This window comes from Glossina fuscipes, unplaced genomic scaffold (assembly GCF_014805625.2).
Source record: "Glossina fuscipes isolate IAEA_lab_2018 unplaced genomic scaffold, Yale_Gfus_2 0, whole genome shotgun sequence".
Taxonomy (NCBI): Eukaryota; Metazoa; Arthropoda; class Insecta; order Diptera; family Glossinidae; genus Glossina; species Glossina fuscipes.
Genome location: NW_023998414.1, coordinates 42998641 through 43015052, shown reverse-complemented (window position 1 = coordinate 43015052; position 16412 = coordinate 42998641). Strand labels below are relative to the sequence as shown.

The window sequence follows — 16412 nt, the reverse complement described above, 5'->3', positions numbered from 1 at the left end:
GCATATTGCAAAGATTTTGAATCTTCAAAAGATTATAAAAATGTACAAAATCTTTTCTTGAGAAGTATTATTGTTTATTTTGTAGTTATATCCTACACCACTTGCATTACACGGAATATTAAGAAGCACTTAAGATGCATCCACATTTTATTATGCCGATCGATTCATATTCATTTTATGATTTAAGCTTGTCTGTTTGTCGGTCTCTCCGTGTGTTGTCCGTCCACGAATATTGTGTTCAATCTAAAGGTCGCAAATTTTAAGATATTTTGATGAAATTTGATGCACTGGCATGCTTTGACCCAACGACGAACGCTATTGAAAATGGTTGGGATCGGTAGACTTTTCCCACCACTCCCCATAGAACGCCTCTTCCAAGAAATCGCAATATGGAGAGAAATTGCAATTCTAAAAATTTTCTCAACAAAATCCGCTGTATGATAGTACTATCGATATTTCAAATTAGTCACAGAATCGATTATCATTAATGACATTTCGAATGATGCAGTTAGCAACCAACATATTTCCTGGACATTGTTTCTTTGCATTTTACATTTAGTTGGATAATTGCATGAAAAGCTTGAAACATCGATTTAGAAGCCATTTAATACATTTCATCGAATAAACTTAAAGCCTGAGTCCGAATATAGTAGAAGTCATGCATAAGAGGACTTCTACCGTGAGTATCTCGAAGAGACTGCGAATAAACTTAAGACACTGTTACTGTGAATAAGCTTCATATTAAACACCGTTGACTTTTTGGAAATGTCAAAAATGATTATTTCACCTAATATCGTCCGACATATGCGTTATGCGTGCAATTAATTGCTCAACAATTCAAAGATTAAAAACTTGAATTACCGAATGCGTTCTATAGGCGTCAAATTCGGACCCATAGAGAAGTACCAATATAAACTCGCATTCTTATATATTTCTCTTCTTAGAAATGATATTTTATTATTATCCGCGTTCACGCGTATACATCTTATCTTATAAAATTATATTTTGTATTTCTTTAGTAACTACCATAATGAAGAGCATTGAAATCCTGCAGCCGTAACTACCCTTATGACTAATTAGAAAAGGCTTTATCTCTTTTATTTTATTAATAACTATTATAATTCCGTTAGATTTTTGTCCTTGCCATTTTTGGCCTTACCACCACATACAATAATATATAATTATAACAATATTCACTAATTAGGACATACTTTCGTTTGCTACTAGCCTAACCTAAAACTTATTTTAGTGTTCAATTTATATACACAAATGCAATACATTAAATAATGCGTTGAAAAATGAAATTCTCAGGGAATTTTAACAGGTAAAAATAATCGAGGATCGCCGATTTTCGGGCTAAGACGAACCACGACTTGATCGTCACCATCTCCGACTTCTAGGAACGAGTTCCAATCTGCCAGAAAGTAGAATCCGTTCTTTTTTCTAGGCGGGGGCGGCTCTTCGGCAATGGGATTAGGGCCAAACGATTCCTCCAAAACGGCTAAGGAATCATTACGTGGCCTTTCAGTTTCGACTGACTGCGTATTTGTGGTTAACGCAATCCTTATCGGATTACTACCATTTGATTTACTTGATTCAGTAGAAGTAGTTGGACTTTGGCGGCGGCTCTTTGCAGTCACTTTGTTCTCATATTTCAATGAAGGCTGCATTTCCTTAAGATTTTCGAAATATTGGTAATCGGACTGGGTAAATGCAGGTGTGTTTTTATGAGTATGTTGCGAATTCTCTTTTGTACTTATATTTAGTTTTTGTAATTCCTTAAGATTTTTAATTAATCTTTTCAATTCGGGTACATTTTCTGTCAAGTCAGTGAAACTATCTGATTTCTTATTTTCGTCCTGATTAACGGTATCGTTAGGATTAAATTCAGGTAAAGTCATACGACTGTTAATTTCACTCGATTCAACAACTAGGTCATCCATTCCGACGTCCTCATTTTCGTTTTTCCCGAACATTATTAAGTCATCAATATCGTTATCTTTTCGCTTAATATTATCGATGAAGCTGTGTGGTAATTCCGTTGAAACTCCGATCTTATTGACTGCCCTTATAATAGCATCTTCGATAATTTTAGTGGCGCTAAACACTGGTAGTTGAACTGAACTTTCTGTAGTGGATTTAGTTGGCCTTCGTGTTAACGATTTAATAGTCGTTAAGGAAAATACCGCGGTCTTTCCAGTTGGATCTTCGCTATCGGGCCCCGTTCTAGGGGTAGCCATTATTGGCTCCTCATTCTTGTCATCTAACTTGTTTGGGTTAATAACACCTTCAACTGGTTGAAAATCTAATTCTGCGGTTTTGATACTGTTATCATCGAGTTTTGATTTCAATTTCCCAGTCAGGTCTTTAGGCACCTCCAAGTATAGATTTTTTAATTCTTCCGTTTGTATGTTGATGCGTACGTCGTTCAAAGGTTTCTTCGCTTCTGCTCCCTCTACCTCTCTTACTGAATCCATTTCTTCTTTTGTACTTTTCAAGACTTGCTTCTTAGTAGCAATAAGTTCTGACGGTTCTTTGGCGGCCGTTTCGTGTACTAACGGTATTTCATCTGTCTCTCTTTCGTTTTCTTCCATATTCTCTCTAAGTTCTACCTTATTCTCTTGAGAGGATAGAGAAGGAGTTATGGAATCCGTCTGCTTAGCTTTCGTCGTTTGAACATTTTCAGACTTTTCATGTATTATTTCCTTTATTGGATAAACGAGGTGCACCCCGTTCGGTTTTTGAACATTTTCATTACGTCGTGAAGCCGCCGCAGCGAAACTTTGAGCAGTGGTAACTTCTCGTTGGATTTTAGACCGCGAGATGGGATTTATTGTAGGTATATTAATCCGCACACGTTCCAATTCTTGTATTTTACTCAAAAGCTTTTGTAATTGTACAAATTCTCTTGGATCCGCTTCGGAAAGATTGCTGCCTGTGCCGGTATCGTTGGTTATATCAATAATTCTTTGAGCGAAGCTTTGACTTTTACTAGTTGTCGATTCGTGCTGGAGGATCTTAGCTGACGTGGCTGCTGTTGAAATTTCTACGTCGGAGGAATAAGCTCTATTGCCAGCTTCTTGAACTTGCTTGTACAGCGTTCGCAAATTTGCAAAATCATTCACCGGCAAATTTAACTCTGCCGCCGTTTCGACAGAATCCTTAACATTTCGTGTGGTGAAGCCTAAGAGTTGAGGCAAAGGCGTGTCAGTAGGTAATGGTTTTTGAAGTTTTAATTTTTGATTATTTAGACGTTGCTCAACCTGCTGTATACGATTGATTAATGTTTCAAATTGCTTTTCATCGATTGTTTCTTTTCTTGCTGGCCATTGCGGCACTTCGGTTGAATGAATGGAAATTCTGAGTGGCATTTGAGTGGCAGTAATTGTACTAATGGAAGTCGTTGTAGTTGCCCGGGGTGTGGTGGTCTCCGTTTGAAAATCTGTTGGTTTCACTGTTGTAATAGTATTGACTTTATTACTGGGTCGCTCGAATTCAGCAATGTATCGCTGTAGGTCAGCCAAATCTTTCGCAGAAAGGCTCTTTGGCTTTTTTGTAGTTGTTGTGACTATAGTATTGATTTTTTTAAAATTCTGTTGCAGTTGTTGCCTCTCTCTCTCTCTGATTTTAGCTTGCTCAAACAATCTTTCCAATTCATGATCATTACTTAGCAGTTTTCTTAACTGCCCCACATCGTTAGGTATCAATGGCGATGAATGCGTTATCGGCGGTTTCTTTGTTGTTGTAGTCGTAGTGGTAGTAGTGGTTGATGATGTTGACGTCGTTGATGTCCGACGTTCTGCTTTTTCTTGATTTTGTATTTGCAGTAGAAGTCGTTGTAGCTGCTGCAAATCAGGTTGTGACGCTGACTTTCTGGATTGTTGTTGTGCTAATAATAGTTGCTGTTCTGGGGATAATACAGGTTCATTGAAACGATCAATTATGGTTTGTTTGGTTGGGGCAGAGGTGACTGCAACTGTTGGCCTTGTTGCAGATGTGCGAAGAGTCTTATTGAGTGGCCCCATATTGCGTAAAACATTTTGTGGTTTAATTTGCAATCTTTGCAGCTCTTGAAGGTTTTCTAGTAGTTTAGACAATTGATCGGAGTTATTCGTTTCGTCGCCTTGATGGTTACTAGTAGATCCGAAATTAATATCAATGTTTGGATCAATACGACGTCGTGGCTTCTTAGCTTCAATCAACTTGGGCTTCTCATTTGTAACTAAAGTGGTGGGATCAGTTGTACTTTCCGTCGCTATCCTTGTGGCCGTAGTTGTTGATTCAACATTAAGCGTTACTTTAGGTTTAATACGCAACCGTTCTAGCTCTTTGAGATTTTCTAGCAATTTTTCTAATTGTAAATTTCCAGGTAGCTTAACATCCTTTCTACCTTTAACATGAGCGGATGGTACCTTGCGGGTAGCAATCTCACTTTCTTCGCTGAACGGTTCTTCGCTATTCGTACCGTTGACTCTAGTATTTAATTTGTCGATTTCCTTACGCTTTCGTGCGCGTACGATACCAAAACGCGTTAAATAGTCTTCCACTTCTGGTTTGACACGTATCTCTTCCCCTATGTTTAGAGGTTTAAACATTGCGTAAGCTTCGGGCGTTATTTTAGCAGCCAGGCTCTGAGACCCAGCATCTTTTAAATTAGCTCCATTTGCCATTTCTGGCAGATATGTACTATAAATTGGTTTAGGAGCACTCTCCGCGCTATAGTATTCATCTGAACCCAAGCGAGTTTCACTAAAAATTCCCAAATCACCTAAGATATCAGCTACTGGCTTTATGGTCAATGTTGGGAGTTGAGGTTGATTGCGTTTTGGCGAGTTAAATTTAAGGAAATCAGCATTCTGTGCGTTGTAGTGACTGCTAAAACGCTGAATTGTCTTTGAGTTTTGAAATGTTTCCGTATTTTCATGTTGCACGGATGTTATGTCTGTGTTTATAGGTTTGAAAGGCTTCACGTCGCCGTCTGTTAAAGCAATCTTATGACGATATAATACCGAGGGTGGTGTGTACGGGTGATACGTTGTGGCGCTAGGAGCAGGAGGCAACATTTTTAAAGAAAACGATGGCTTATATGTGGTTGGTTGTAAAATACCAATATCGGCGCTATCGCTTTTCATTTCGCTATTAGGTGATGGTGTTATAAACTGTATGGGTCTGTGAGATGTGTTCGACTCTACTACCTTTGTTACGGGGGGTCGAGTAAACAATTCCTTGCGTAAGAAATGGCAATTAAATATATATACAAACATAGTTTTAATTAATAAAAGCAATGAAGAAGTACTAACCTGTAAATTCTCTTCAGTGTTATTATCGGTATTGTACGGCAACACTAACATAAGCGCTCTCATACTTTCGGCCCGCTTAGTATCTCCAGCCTTTAAACTCTTCTCCAACTCCTCCCGTGTGACTTTCTCGTATAACTCCTCGATTTCTCCTCTAAATATTAATCAACATATGATATAAAGCGGAATATATGAAAACCAAAGCCTTACCTAGTAAGCCGTGGTAACGTGAGGTCTTGATGCAATATTCTTTGTACTTCGTCGATTGTTTCCTCTAAGGCTGGTGTTTTTAAAAATGCTTTTCCAACATTTGGCAACACATTCCCTTCAAGATTATGAACGGCATTCACTGTAGGATGACAAAGTGAAATCCTTAAACTTATACCGAATGTTAGCACGAGCAAGGTTCGCATCAGTTTCACTTGATGATGCATTGTATCTGAAAAATTGTAAAAGAGACGAATTTATTTCTCACAGCAGGACAAAGCGGAAAAACGGGAAAAAATTCATTATAACCCTGTGAATTATGCTTTTGAAAATTTCCAAAGAGGAAAAATCCTTCATTCGATTGAGCAATTTAGAGATTAGAATTTCAAATTATCAGAAGAAACAAAACAGCCACAGGATCAGACAAAGGACTGAAAACGAATGGATTCCATTCATTATACTTCGATCGCTACTGTTAACCAATTGTCATCAAAAAATATTAAAAATTTTCTAAAGAGCTTACTGTATTCAAGAAATAGGCCCACATGGTTCAAGTTTGGTCCTCTTAATTTTTTTTACTAAATTATTACCATGAACCCATTTTCATTATAAACCATTAACAAATAGGTATTTTTGGTCTATAAGAGTTCACATTTAATGAAAATGCTTACATACGATGATGCCCAAAAAATAGACCTATGTTGTCCAAATTCGGTAAGGTTGATTTCTTTGTCAATTTACTATTATGAAGTAAGTTTTACCATGAAATATTCAAAGTTATTAAAAAAGTACTATGCCCGGTAGGTTGATTCACATGGACAAACAGAGGGACGAACGGACGGACGGACGGTGGGACAAATTTAGTTTGATTTAGGGAATGATTCTAAGTCGATCGGTATAATAGAAGGTGGGTCTATCTCAAACCATTCTGAGCGTCGCGTACGTCCGTACAAACTTAATAAAATCTGTACCACAAGCTGTGTACCGTATAACGCAGTAAACTAAAATAAATTGAAACAAAAATTGAAATAAAATATGATAAAATAAAACAAAAAAATTTTGTACTGGTGGTTGTAACAGTCAGAAGGACGTGATATGAACCCGCCTTTTATTATACCGAAACGCCTTGTCTGTCCCTCTGCCCTGTGCTCAATCCAGGGGTCATAATTTTGACCTAAGGGAGAGGGCCTCTAGAAATGGTGCCGATCGATTCACCCCACATAAGGTCTTCTTATGAATGTTTGTTATATGAATAACGGTAAGGTGGTATAGGTTACTTAACGGTGGGTCATGTACCATTATACACTGTTTACTTATTTTGTTCAGTTTGTTTTGATTTCATTTTTTTTTTTTTTTGTTTAATTTAACTTCATTTTATTATGTTTTAGTTTACTGTATCTTATTTTATATTATTATTATTAACATAATAAGTTCATAATAATTCCATAATATTTTATTTCATTTTGTATTATTTGTATATTATTTTGTTTTGTTTTATTTCATTTTAATTTTATTTCGTTTTATTTTTGATATTTTGGCCTTAGAGTGATAAACGCGATCAAAACAATCTTTTTGGCTTAATGAAAAACAAGTAAGAAAATTATACTCAGCTGTGACCGAAGATTTTATACCCTCCCCGATTATCCTAAAGAAGACAAGAAAATAAGGACAAGGGGAAATTTCCATACTCTATAATATTGAGTAGGCGTAGCTGATTTTTCTTTATTTAGTTTACAAGTAATGAGGAAAAACATGGAAGGCAAAGGTGTTCTCAGTTTATATTACATTGTAGGTGTGTTCTTTCACCAGTTTTAGACTATGTTCGCATTCTCTTGTAAATTTGAAAGCGATAGCTTCTTTTTTGGGAACGGGAGGATATGTATCACAGTTGGGGGGGGGGGGGGCGGACATGCTTAGGTGACAGTTCCGAATTTAATACTGGCCAAGAACACATGTCTATACTTTAGGGGGTTTTCGAAGTTTGTTTCTGAATTTTGCAAAAAAAATAAAATATTTATACATTATAATATTGGGGAGGCGTGGCTGGTTTTCTTCACTTTCGTACAACTACGTTCAAACTCTTTTATAAGTTTATCTACCGCAGTTTGTGAGGAATGAGCAAACGAAGTTTTTTTGTTTTTGACTTAGAAAGCAAATGTGTTCCCACGTTACTTGGTGCAGCAGGCGTATACTTCGAACATGTTGGCCCGTTTTCAGTACAAATCTACATGCAAGAACTTTTAATGTTCCTGTCAAATTTGAAGCTGACAAATTCATATTTACTGGGCATTACACACATGGACATGCTTAAATCGATTTAGAATTTAATGCTAGTCAAGACTATGCATGTAGTTTGTGGGGTCTCTGAAACTTCTTTCTGGATGTGTCAAACGTTTTGTCAAAACGAACATACCCATCATCTTTCGATGTTCATTAGATTCAGTATAATGTGTTTAAACGGACACTTCCGTGGGCCTCCTTCTCTTAATTTGTAAGTGTAGGAAAGTACATGTCTCAAAATTGCAAACAATAGGTATGACAAATACTTTATGCAAATTTTTACCACGAGCTAAACAATGCTATTGTAGTCTTTAGACAGCGGATTTTGGCTACGGGTGAATGTGCCTGCACTCAACATAGGTTTTATTCAATATAAATAATTTTTATACAATTCTCTCGTACAGATGTGTAACCCAAAGTCAAACACTCTTCAAAGGTTATGTGTAGCTTACTGTATACTGTGTCAATTCGAATTTTTAATGCGACTAAGCAATGTGCGTCTATCTGCTATTGTTATTGAGATTCCAAAATTGAAGTTTAAAGAGAATATTGTGTGCACGTTACATATGGCATATAACGCATCGGTGAACATATATCTGAGCTAAAGCGGCTACAACGATGTCACTACGACATTGTTTGTTTCAAAATTAGCGAAAAAACCGAAGAAATCGTAAAAACCAATAATCCAGGAGGGATATATCGAAAATATACTCTTATTGAGCGTATGACTCTGAGTCCATTTATCATTCTTCGTCCGTCCGTCTATCTATCTGTGCACTGTTTTTTCAAAGCTCACAAGTCCAGAACGTAGCACACAGGGCTTCCACTTCATCAATACATTCTTAGTTGATAATCACAGATTAACTTCTCATATGCGCTTAAGAAACTCGCACAGTAGACGAAAACTGTTAGTTTACGATGAAGAAGACGATCCCTCTTTATATATGCTCACTACAGGAAAAATCGAATTGTATTTAAAAGAATCTAGAGAGATATAGAACTAACAGCTCGTGCAAATACTTTCTACGGTTTTTTTAAAAGGCTATTATAAAGCAAGTCACGATCAACTAATTGGCACGCGTACAACAACAATAAATAAAATACAATTTACAATTAATCAAATTTACAATTGTATGCATTCGTGTGAGATGGTAAGCTTTATAAAACACGCCCTAAAGCGACCATAATCTTCTTTAATTTTGTTTTTTTTTTTCTTTAAATAAAACACTAGCAAGGTGTCTATATTCATTTTTATTTATTAGATTATTGAGTAAACAACGTTTTTCGTTTGCTATAACTCAATTACTCGCTGCACCACTTGCGGTATAGGGTACGTTAAATTTGCGCGGACGAATGTAACACGTAGAAAGGATTAAAATAGACCCATCTCCTATTGTACAGATCGATTCGGAATCATTTTCTAAGGCTGTCTGTCCCTCCACCCGTCTGTCCGTCTGTCCGTTTAGTTTTTGTCTGTGTATATTTGTGTTCAAACTACAGGTTGGAATTTTTGAGATATTTTGGTGAAATTTGATGCACTGACGTGCTTTGACTCACCGCCGAACGCTGTTGAAAATGATTTGGATCGGTCCACTTTTTCGATCATTCTCCATATCTCACTCGTCCTATTTTGAAAATTCGATGTATGAAAACAAATTGCAATTTTGCAAATTGCTCCTCAAAACTTCCTCTGCAATAGTATTTTGACTTTTTAAACTTCGTAAACCCTCTCTTATATAATCGTTTCTACGAAAACTGATACTTTATATAGTGGAAACGTATCATTTTTAATATTTCATGGCGAAAATGATTGCGCAACAACTTTGAGATAGAAATCAACTTTAGCGAATGTGGACCAGGTAGATCTGTTTTTTGAATACTACCGCATACAAAGACTCCTCCAATATGCGGGCTTTGATGAAAAGTATGCCTTTGCGTGAAAATTATGTGCAAATTTTAATCGAAACCAATGAATAAATACAGTTACAGGAGAAGTGATGTAGGGTATCCAATAACCGGCCTTTCCCAACTGTATTGTTCTGACTTATCTCTAAATTCATAATTTTGTCGCACAACACCTCAGCGTGTAATGCTTACCCATTCACTTAATCTTCGTATATTTTTCGCAATCTGTAGTGATATTTATTACTTTACTCCCGATATCATCTTCTTAGTTACAGGTTAGTTCTAAAATATTGTGTATCGCCTGATAATTTCTTTATTTCTATAATTATAAATAAATGAACATTGACTTTTGCAATTAAAAACACGATAGTAGGCCACAACCTACGATTACAGTGGCAGTGCTCGAAAAAGTGGTCCGATTGCAGCCATATTCAATAGCGTTCGTCCTTGAGCCAAAACGCTTTAGAGTACCAGGTTTTATAAAGATATCTGAAAAATTGCAGCCTGCAGATTCAATACAAGAAAACAAGATGGACAGGCGGACAGACAGGCTTAGATCGATCGAATTCGATTAGAAAACGATTCTGAATCGATCAATTATATACGTCCGCATAAATTTAATATACCCACAATTGGTGTAGGGCATAAAAAACGCTTACAAAGAGCGATTTTGACTCGAATTTGACATTGAAAGGGAATACACTACAACATGTCAACAGATAATATATATTGCTTCTTCTATGCGATAAGACTTAACCGCACATTTTAAAGCCCATCCCAAAAACGTTAGGAACGCTGAACTGTGTGCTGCTTTGCTCCTTACATCTATCTATATATGGACTTATGAAATGAAAGAAAACAAGAAATTGTTTCATGCATAGCCACGAACGATGGTTTGTTCGTTTGACGCGGAATTCGTAGACTATCAGAAGAATGGAAAAATGTAATTGCAATGGGAACATATATGCACGTGGCATATGCCATTAGGATTGTGGTCTTACCTTATGATGTGATAAAACCGTAAACTTTTATGATCACATCACCATAAAGTCAGAGACGCGGCTTAATCCGCTAAATTATTACTAATGGGGTCGTGTTAAGCAGAAGACCAATAAATACATCCGCCACATGTAATTTCAGCGCTGGAAGATGCCGTAATCTACACACCGACGAACATAATGTGACTCCTTCTTATTGGCGCTAAAAGGAGTGTTATTAAATAAATTGGTTCTCCGGAGCAATACAGAGAGTTACAATAAAACTCTCAAAAAATTTTTATGATTGCCGCGTGACGCCTTTGCAACGTTCCTCCTACTTATACGTCAGCAATCTCAAAATTCTTTTCGCCATTATGAGCTTTTGGAAGCATTTTAAATTTTATAGTTCACAGTTTGAAATTCTCTGAAGCGTTAATTTTGTCCGCCTACCATCTCTATGATAATGAAGAGCTCAATCAATATTCATTATTATACATGGCTGAGCGCTCAATAATGTTATATTAACTTTCAATTAATTATTATTGTCAGATAGATGGCTGACTTGATTGACTGCATACAGACAATTGAAAGGCGGATAGTCTTTAAAGGGCTTATTTTCATTTTTTACGCTGCTCTAACTATGATCGACAGAACTATGAATGGCAGAGACACCGTTACTTTAATTTTATAATTTCAATTGGAATGGAGAAATGGAGAAACTGTCATCTATCGCAATCCGAGCAAATCAAGCAATTCAAGAGAAGACATTGTTGTTATCAAAATTCAATTAAATTTTATTTTATTTTCGAATTTTTAAGGCTTTAAAAATTTCGATTTTGCTTTTTTGCAAAATTTTTGTTTGACTTATCTTATTATGGTGGATCACATTTTGGGCATAGATTGGGGTGCCTATAAAAATCTTCGGATTACCGATATACATGAGAAAATGCGACCCCAAGTCAGATCGTATATGATGGAGGGATGTCGAAATCATAGACTGTTTGAATTGTTAAAAGTCGGTGAAGATCCGGGCGTTGAAGAGGATATGCTTCGTATTATTAATCACATTTTGGAAAATGATTGCAGCATTATGGTTACGGATGATCAAAATGCGATAAGAGCCGTCGCTTTAGTCAAATGTATGACGGCGGAGGCTCGATCATGGACCGCGCTTCGTTTAATTGTGAGAAGCACGTACGTGAGTGATTTCTTAGAATTGCTTAACACTACGTTACAAAGTGGAATTAATCTCCATCCAGATGATAGCAATAAAGATAGTTTACATTTTTTCTCCTATCGTGTCGATGAAAATTTATTGCCCGATAAATGCTTTATGAGGCGCTTTCACAATGCCATTTGCGAGGTGGCAAGACACATGAAAATGCCGCGCATAACTTATGTGGCTTTGCTTCAAGCCGACCGCGATTTTGTGACCGAAAATGATTTTATTCAAATTGTAACTACAATCTATTCAATGTTTATGTTGCGCAATCGTCGACCCTTCGATAGAATGCGTGACACTAACGAAATGTTCGCCGCCCTTTACATCAAGGATGTGCCACCGTTAATACATTTCGACAGCTTTCAAGTGCGTCATCCTCATTTGGCTACGAAAGAGGCCCCAAAGAAAAAAATTGCCGAGAAAATGCAATCAATACAAAAACCGGGACCATCGGAAGCAGATGAAGATAAAAATTAAAATTGAAATGATTAGAAGATTATTTTGTGCAAAAATCGATCAGTTTTCCTTTCCTTATTTGGGAAAAGTTTCAAAAATATAATCGACTAATAGCTAACTGGGTTTTACTTACTTATATTATTTATCAAAGTCTAAATATCATTAAGATTTGTATGTGATGACGAGGCCGTCAACATAAGTAAGGTCAAGCACAACAGGTCCAAATATATATATATATATATATATATATATATATATGTATCTATATATCTATGTGTCTATGTATAAAAAAAAAAGAAGAACAACGCGGCCGACCAATCAACTCCGCGCGAGTCTACGGCGCATAGTAAAAGTTTTAAACAAAAAAGTCTGTTTGCAATTTATTAAACTGGTTTCATTGTAGCTTTAACTTCTTTTAAATGCTTTATTTTATTATAAAATTTTCATAACCGTGCAGTTCGTGTATGTGTCGTTAACGTGTTGTTAATTGTTATTCGGAATTATGAAATTTATATATTTAATGTCTTTTTCTTTTCTTTTCTTTTCGTTTCTTTTCGTTTCTTTTCGTTTCTTTTCTTTTCTCTTGTCTTCGTCTTCCCCAATTCCTTTTTTCATTCGCTTCATATAGCCCCTTCGCAAAGAACTAATTACTTTCAAGTGGCTTAACTCGTAGAAAGCGTCCTTTTTACTGTCAATTGTAAGTTAAGTTAATTGCTATGAAGTAATCGTTGCTTTCTCTACTTTCCTGCTCTAAAGGAAGTAATTGAAATTAAGTCAAGTCAATGACTTTAAATATTTATTTAGTTTCTTTTCTTTTTTTTTTTACATAACTTTCCTATAATATTTCATAACTGCAAAAATCAATTTATGAATTACAATAAAAAGGAAAAAAAAAAAAAAAAAAACAAAAACAAAAAGAAAATAATATATAGTTTAATCAATTTTTTGTTTTCTTTTATTCGTTCGCTTTATTGAGGTATACTAGTAATGCGCATATCTTTTGAAATTCCAGTAAAATCTCTATGCACTACTCACCTGTCAGTCGGTCTTTGCCGTAAGACTATCACTTTTGATGATATGATGCTGTTGATGCTGCTGTTGTGATGCTGCTACCACATAAAACAAGTTATCTGATAAAATTAAAAAAAATAAATAAAAATAAAAATAAAAAAAAAAAAGTTAAAAAAAAATGCAAACAAACAGAATTAAAAGTTTACGGTAAACCATACGTCAACAATCTAGTTTGTTGCAACAACGCGTAATACGCCGATTTCCTTAAAAGTTGATTGAATTCCCGTATTTATTCGCATAGTATGTATGTATGTATGTATGTATGTGTGTGCGTATGTATGCTTATGACAGGCGGGAAACAGTAAAAATGCATGGATAAGACAAGCACACACACACACACACACACACACATACACATACACACACGCACACTCAGTAAGAGTAAAAGAATTCATCTAACATCCATTTAGAAAGATTCAGTTAATTAACATAACAAACGTAACGAACGCAACAAATAATTGTTTGTTAAGTGCGATAACGAAAAATAATTAAGCGATCTAGTTGTGTTAAGTTGCTGCGTTGGCCAATGTTGCAATTGTTATTGTTATTGTTGTTGTTGTTTTTGTCGCGTTGACCGTTTTTTGCTATGTTTTTTACTATTTTTTTTTTTTTTTTTCAATGGTGAATGTTTCGGAGTTTATTGCGTATCATATCGGTTGAAAATAGGTCGATTGGGGGTTTTGTCTCTTTGGTCAGCGTTTGCTTTTCTTTATTTAAAATTGATTTCTTTTTTTGGTTTTTTTTTTTGTTTTTTTTTTTGTTTTTGTGAACTCTCTCAATTGGTTTTAATTACTACTGGTTGACGGTTGTGGTCATTTTTTTTTTTTTTTTTCTTAGTTAAGTGCGACATGATTCATTAAACATGAATTTGGTTATATTTTTGATTATCATTTATATTTGTATTATATTACAAAACTTTGTTTCTGTTACTTTCACCTGAGACCACATGAACACGGAAAACAGTTTAACTTGAAGTATGCGAATATTTAATTAATAAAATTACTTTTACTCCAATTTTTGCTTTTATTTATTAAACTGCGCTAAATTTAATACATATATATATATATATAGTTTTTTTTATTTCGTTTTATTTTACCATAATAAACTTTTCAGGTGACACGACCGATTTTCGCCTAACTTAACACGTCGACGTATAGCACTTAACTTAGTTAAGTTAACTGCCTTAACTGTTGGAACAATTTTTGTTCAATCGATGTAAGAGAAAAAATATGCTGGCAGGGAAAAATGGGAAGCGAGTAAGAGAAAGAAAGAGAGAAGAAGAAATTAAATCGCTCGTATAGAGCGTAAAAAGAAAAATTAATTAATTTTCCAATCAGTGACAGAATTTGAAAATTTGAAAAATTATTCTGAAACTTTAAATTTAATTTTTAAATTAAATGCTATTAAATCAATTACTATTTGTAAGCTTTATCTTTATATATAAAACCGGGTTGAATTTTATTTCAATGCTCTTATATGACATTTGTTTGCTTTTTATTTTATATAATAACTAAATCAGTTAAATCAGATCAGTGAAAACTTTATGATATTGTTTTCGCAAAAATCAAACAATAGAGATTGGAATCAATCATTCGCTTAGGATCGAGCAACTCACGATACATCATTCCTTTCCAATTCCAACAAGCATTAAGCATCAGCTATATGTGAAGTCAAAGCAAGCTTCAGCAGTATTTGTGCAGCTTTGTCCATTTGAGACTACCAATTTTTTTTTGACCAACTTTTGTCATATATTACGCGCTTCGTCGCTTTCATCGCTCATTATTTCTGTCTCTTCAACGATGACGCAATTTCATTTCATTTCAGCAGCAATTCGCCAACGGAAATTGAGTCGGTTCAAATTGTTACTCTCTTAGCTCTGTCAATACCTAAATATCGAATTTTTTGTCTACCTAATCTTATTTTTCGAGAACTTTGAAGGGGTTTAGCAGAGTCGCGGTACGTCTTTAATGTCGAAATGAATAAACCGTTTGCATGCAAACACAGCGATTTATTTCGCAAGCCTACGAAGAACTCTCCCTTTGCTCCATATCACACTATAAAGTGTTGCAAATTTTTTTCGAATTTTGACTCATTTTCAAAATCCAGTTAATCCAAGTTCTTTCTTTTTTTTCCTGTTTTAATCTGCGACCTATGGCTCGATAATGACTTCAGATCTACATATATAAAATAACTTTTTCCTTTAACAAGTAAGTATTCAAAACAGTACATAAAATATGGGCCAAAGCCATTAATATAACAATGAAAAACAAACTTCGACGATAAGGTCCACCATAAATGAATACATGAGATTGTTGATACACAATAAATGCGGGGAGTATACGAGTCCCCTTGTATTAGTCGAGTTTGTTAATAATTTATATAACTCAGGCGATTATTTGCAATCCAATATAATCGCGAATATTTATATCCACACAAAGTGATTGTGATGAGAGAATATAGGGAGAGGTTGACCGGGTGAGCGTTGTAAGCTAAAAAATCATTTCAAACAGAAATAAGCGGGACAAAGCAAGCTTCGGCGAGATTGTAAGTTAAAATAAAAGAAAAAAAAAAAAAAAAGAAGCAATTGTCAGAAAAGTTATTATAGAGAAGACATTGAGATGATGGAGTTTATAGCGCTGTCACAAACAAGCAAACTCAAGTCGAAAGTTATTAAAGGTAGACAAGGTTTCTTTTATTACATTTTTAATCGTTTGACTTTACGTTTACGGCATTACGGCATTACGGCACTATTTATTTACATTTTTATTGACTTTGGTTATGTAAGTATTTCGGCAATAGTCCATCAAACCAATTCAAAATTTTCAGAGAGATCTGCAGAATTAAAACTGTTCATCTCCTCGTCTCCGTCCTTAAGAGAACTAATAAAAAAAAAAAAGAAGCTTAATCTTTTCTTTAACACTGACGTTGAACGTGCGACGTTGTATAATGTTGCAAACATTTCTCAACACCTTACGTTTACATGCCTCTAAGAAGAGA

General features: G+C 35.2%; 2 protein-coding genes across 7 annotated transcripts; one reads left to right on the top strand and one right to left on the bottom strand.

The window, feature by feature from the left end:
* Nucleotides 1-1097: 1097 nt before the first annotated feature.
* Nucleotides 1098-14652, bottom strand: LOC119638724. 6 transcript variants are annotated; one of them, XM_038035703.1, is made up of 5 exons: nt 14512-14652; nt 13380-13474; nt 5508-5736; nt 5301-5451; nt 1098-5225 (listed from the first exon to the last, which is right to left on the bottom strand). In XM_038035703.1, exons 3-5 carry the CDS (start codon nt 5729-5731, stop codon nt 1308-1310), a joined length of 4293 nt encoding a protein of 1430 aa, XP_037891631.1. In that variant the 5' UTR covers nt 5732-5736; nt 13380-13474; nt 14512-14652; the 3' UTR covers nt 1098-1307. The 6 variants fall into 6 exon arrangements, with proteins under 6 accessions (XP_037891631.1, XP_037891639.1, XP_037891622.1 ...); XM_038035711.1 differs by lacking the exon at nt 14512-14652 and adding an exon at nt 14352-14437; XM_038035694.1 differs by lacking the exon at nt 14512-14652 and adding an exon at nt 13776-13964.
* Nucleotides 10600-12579, top strand: LOC119638752. Its single transcript, XM_038035741.1, has one exon. It carries the CDS (start codon nt 11541-11543, stop codon nt 12363-12365), a length of 825 nt encoding a protein of 274 aa, XP_037891669.1. The 5' UTR covers nt 10600-11540; the 3' UTR covers nt 12366-12579.
* Nucleotides 14653-16412: the final 1760 nt, after the last annotated feature.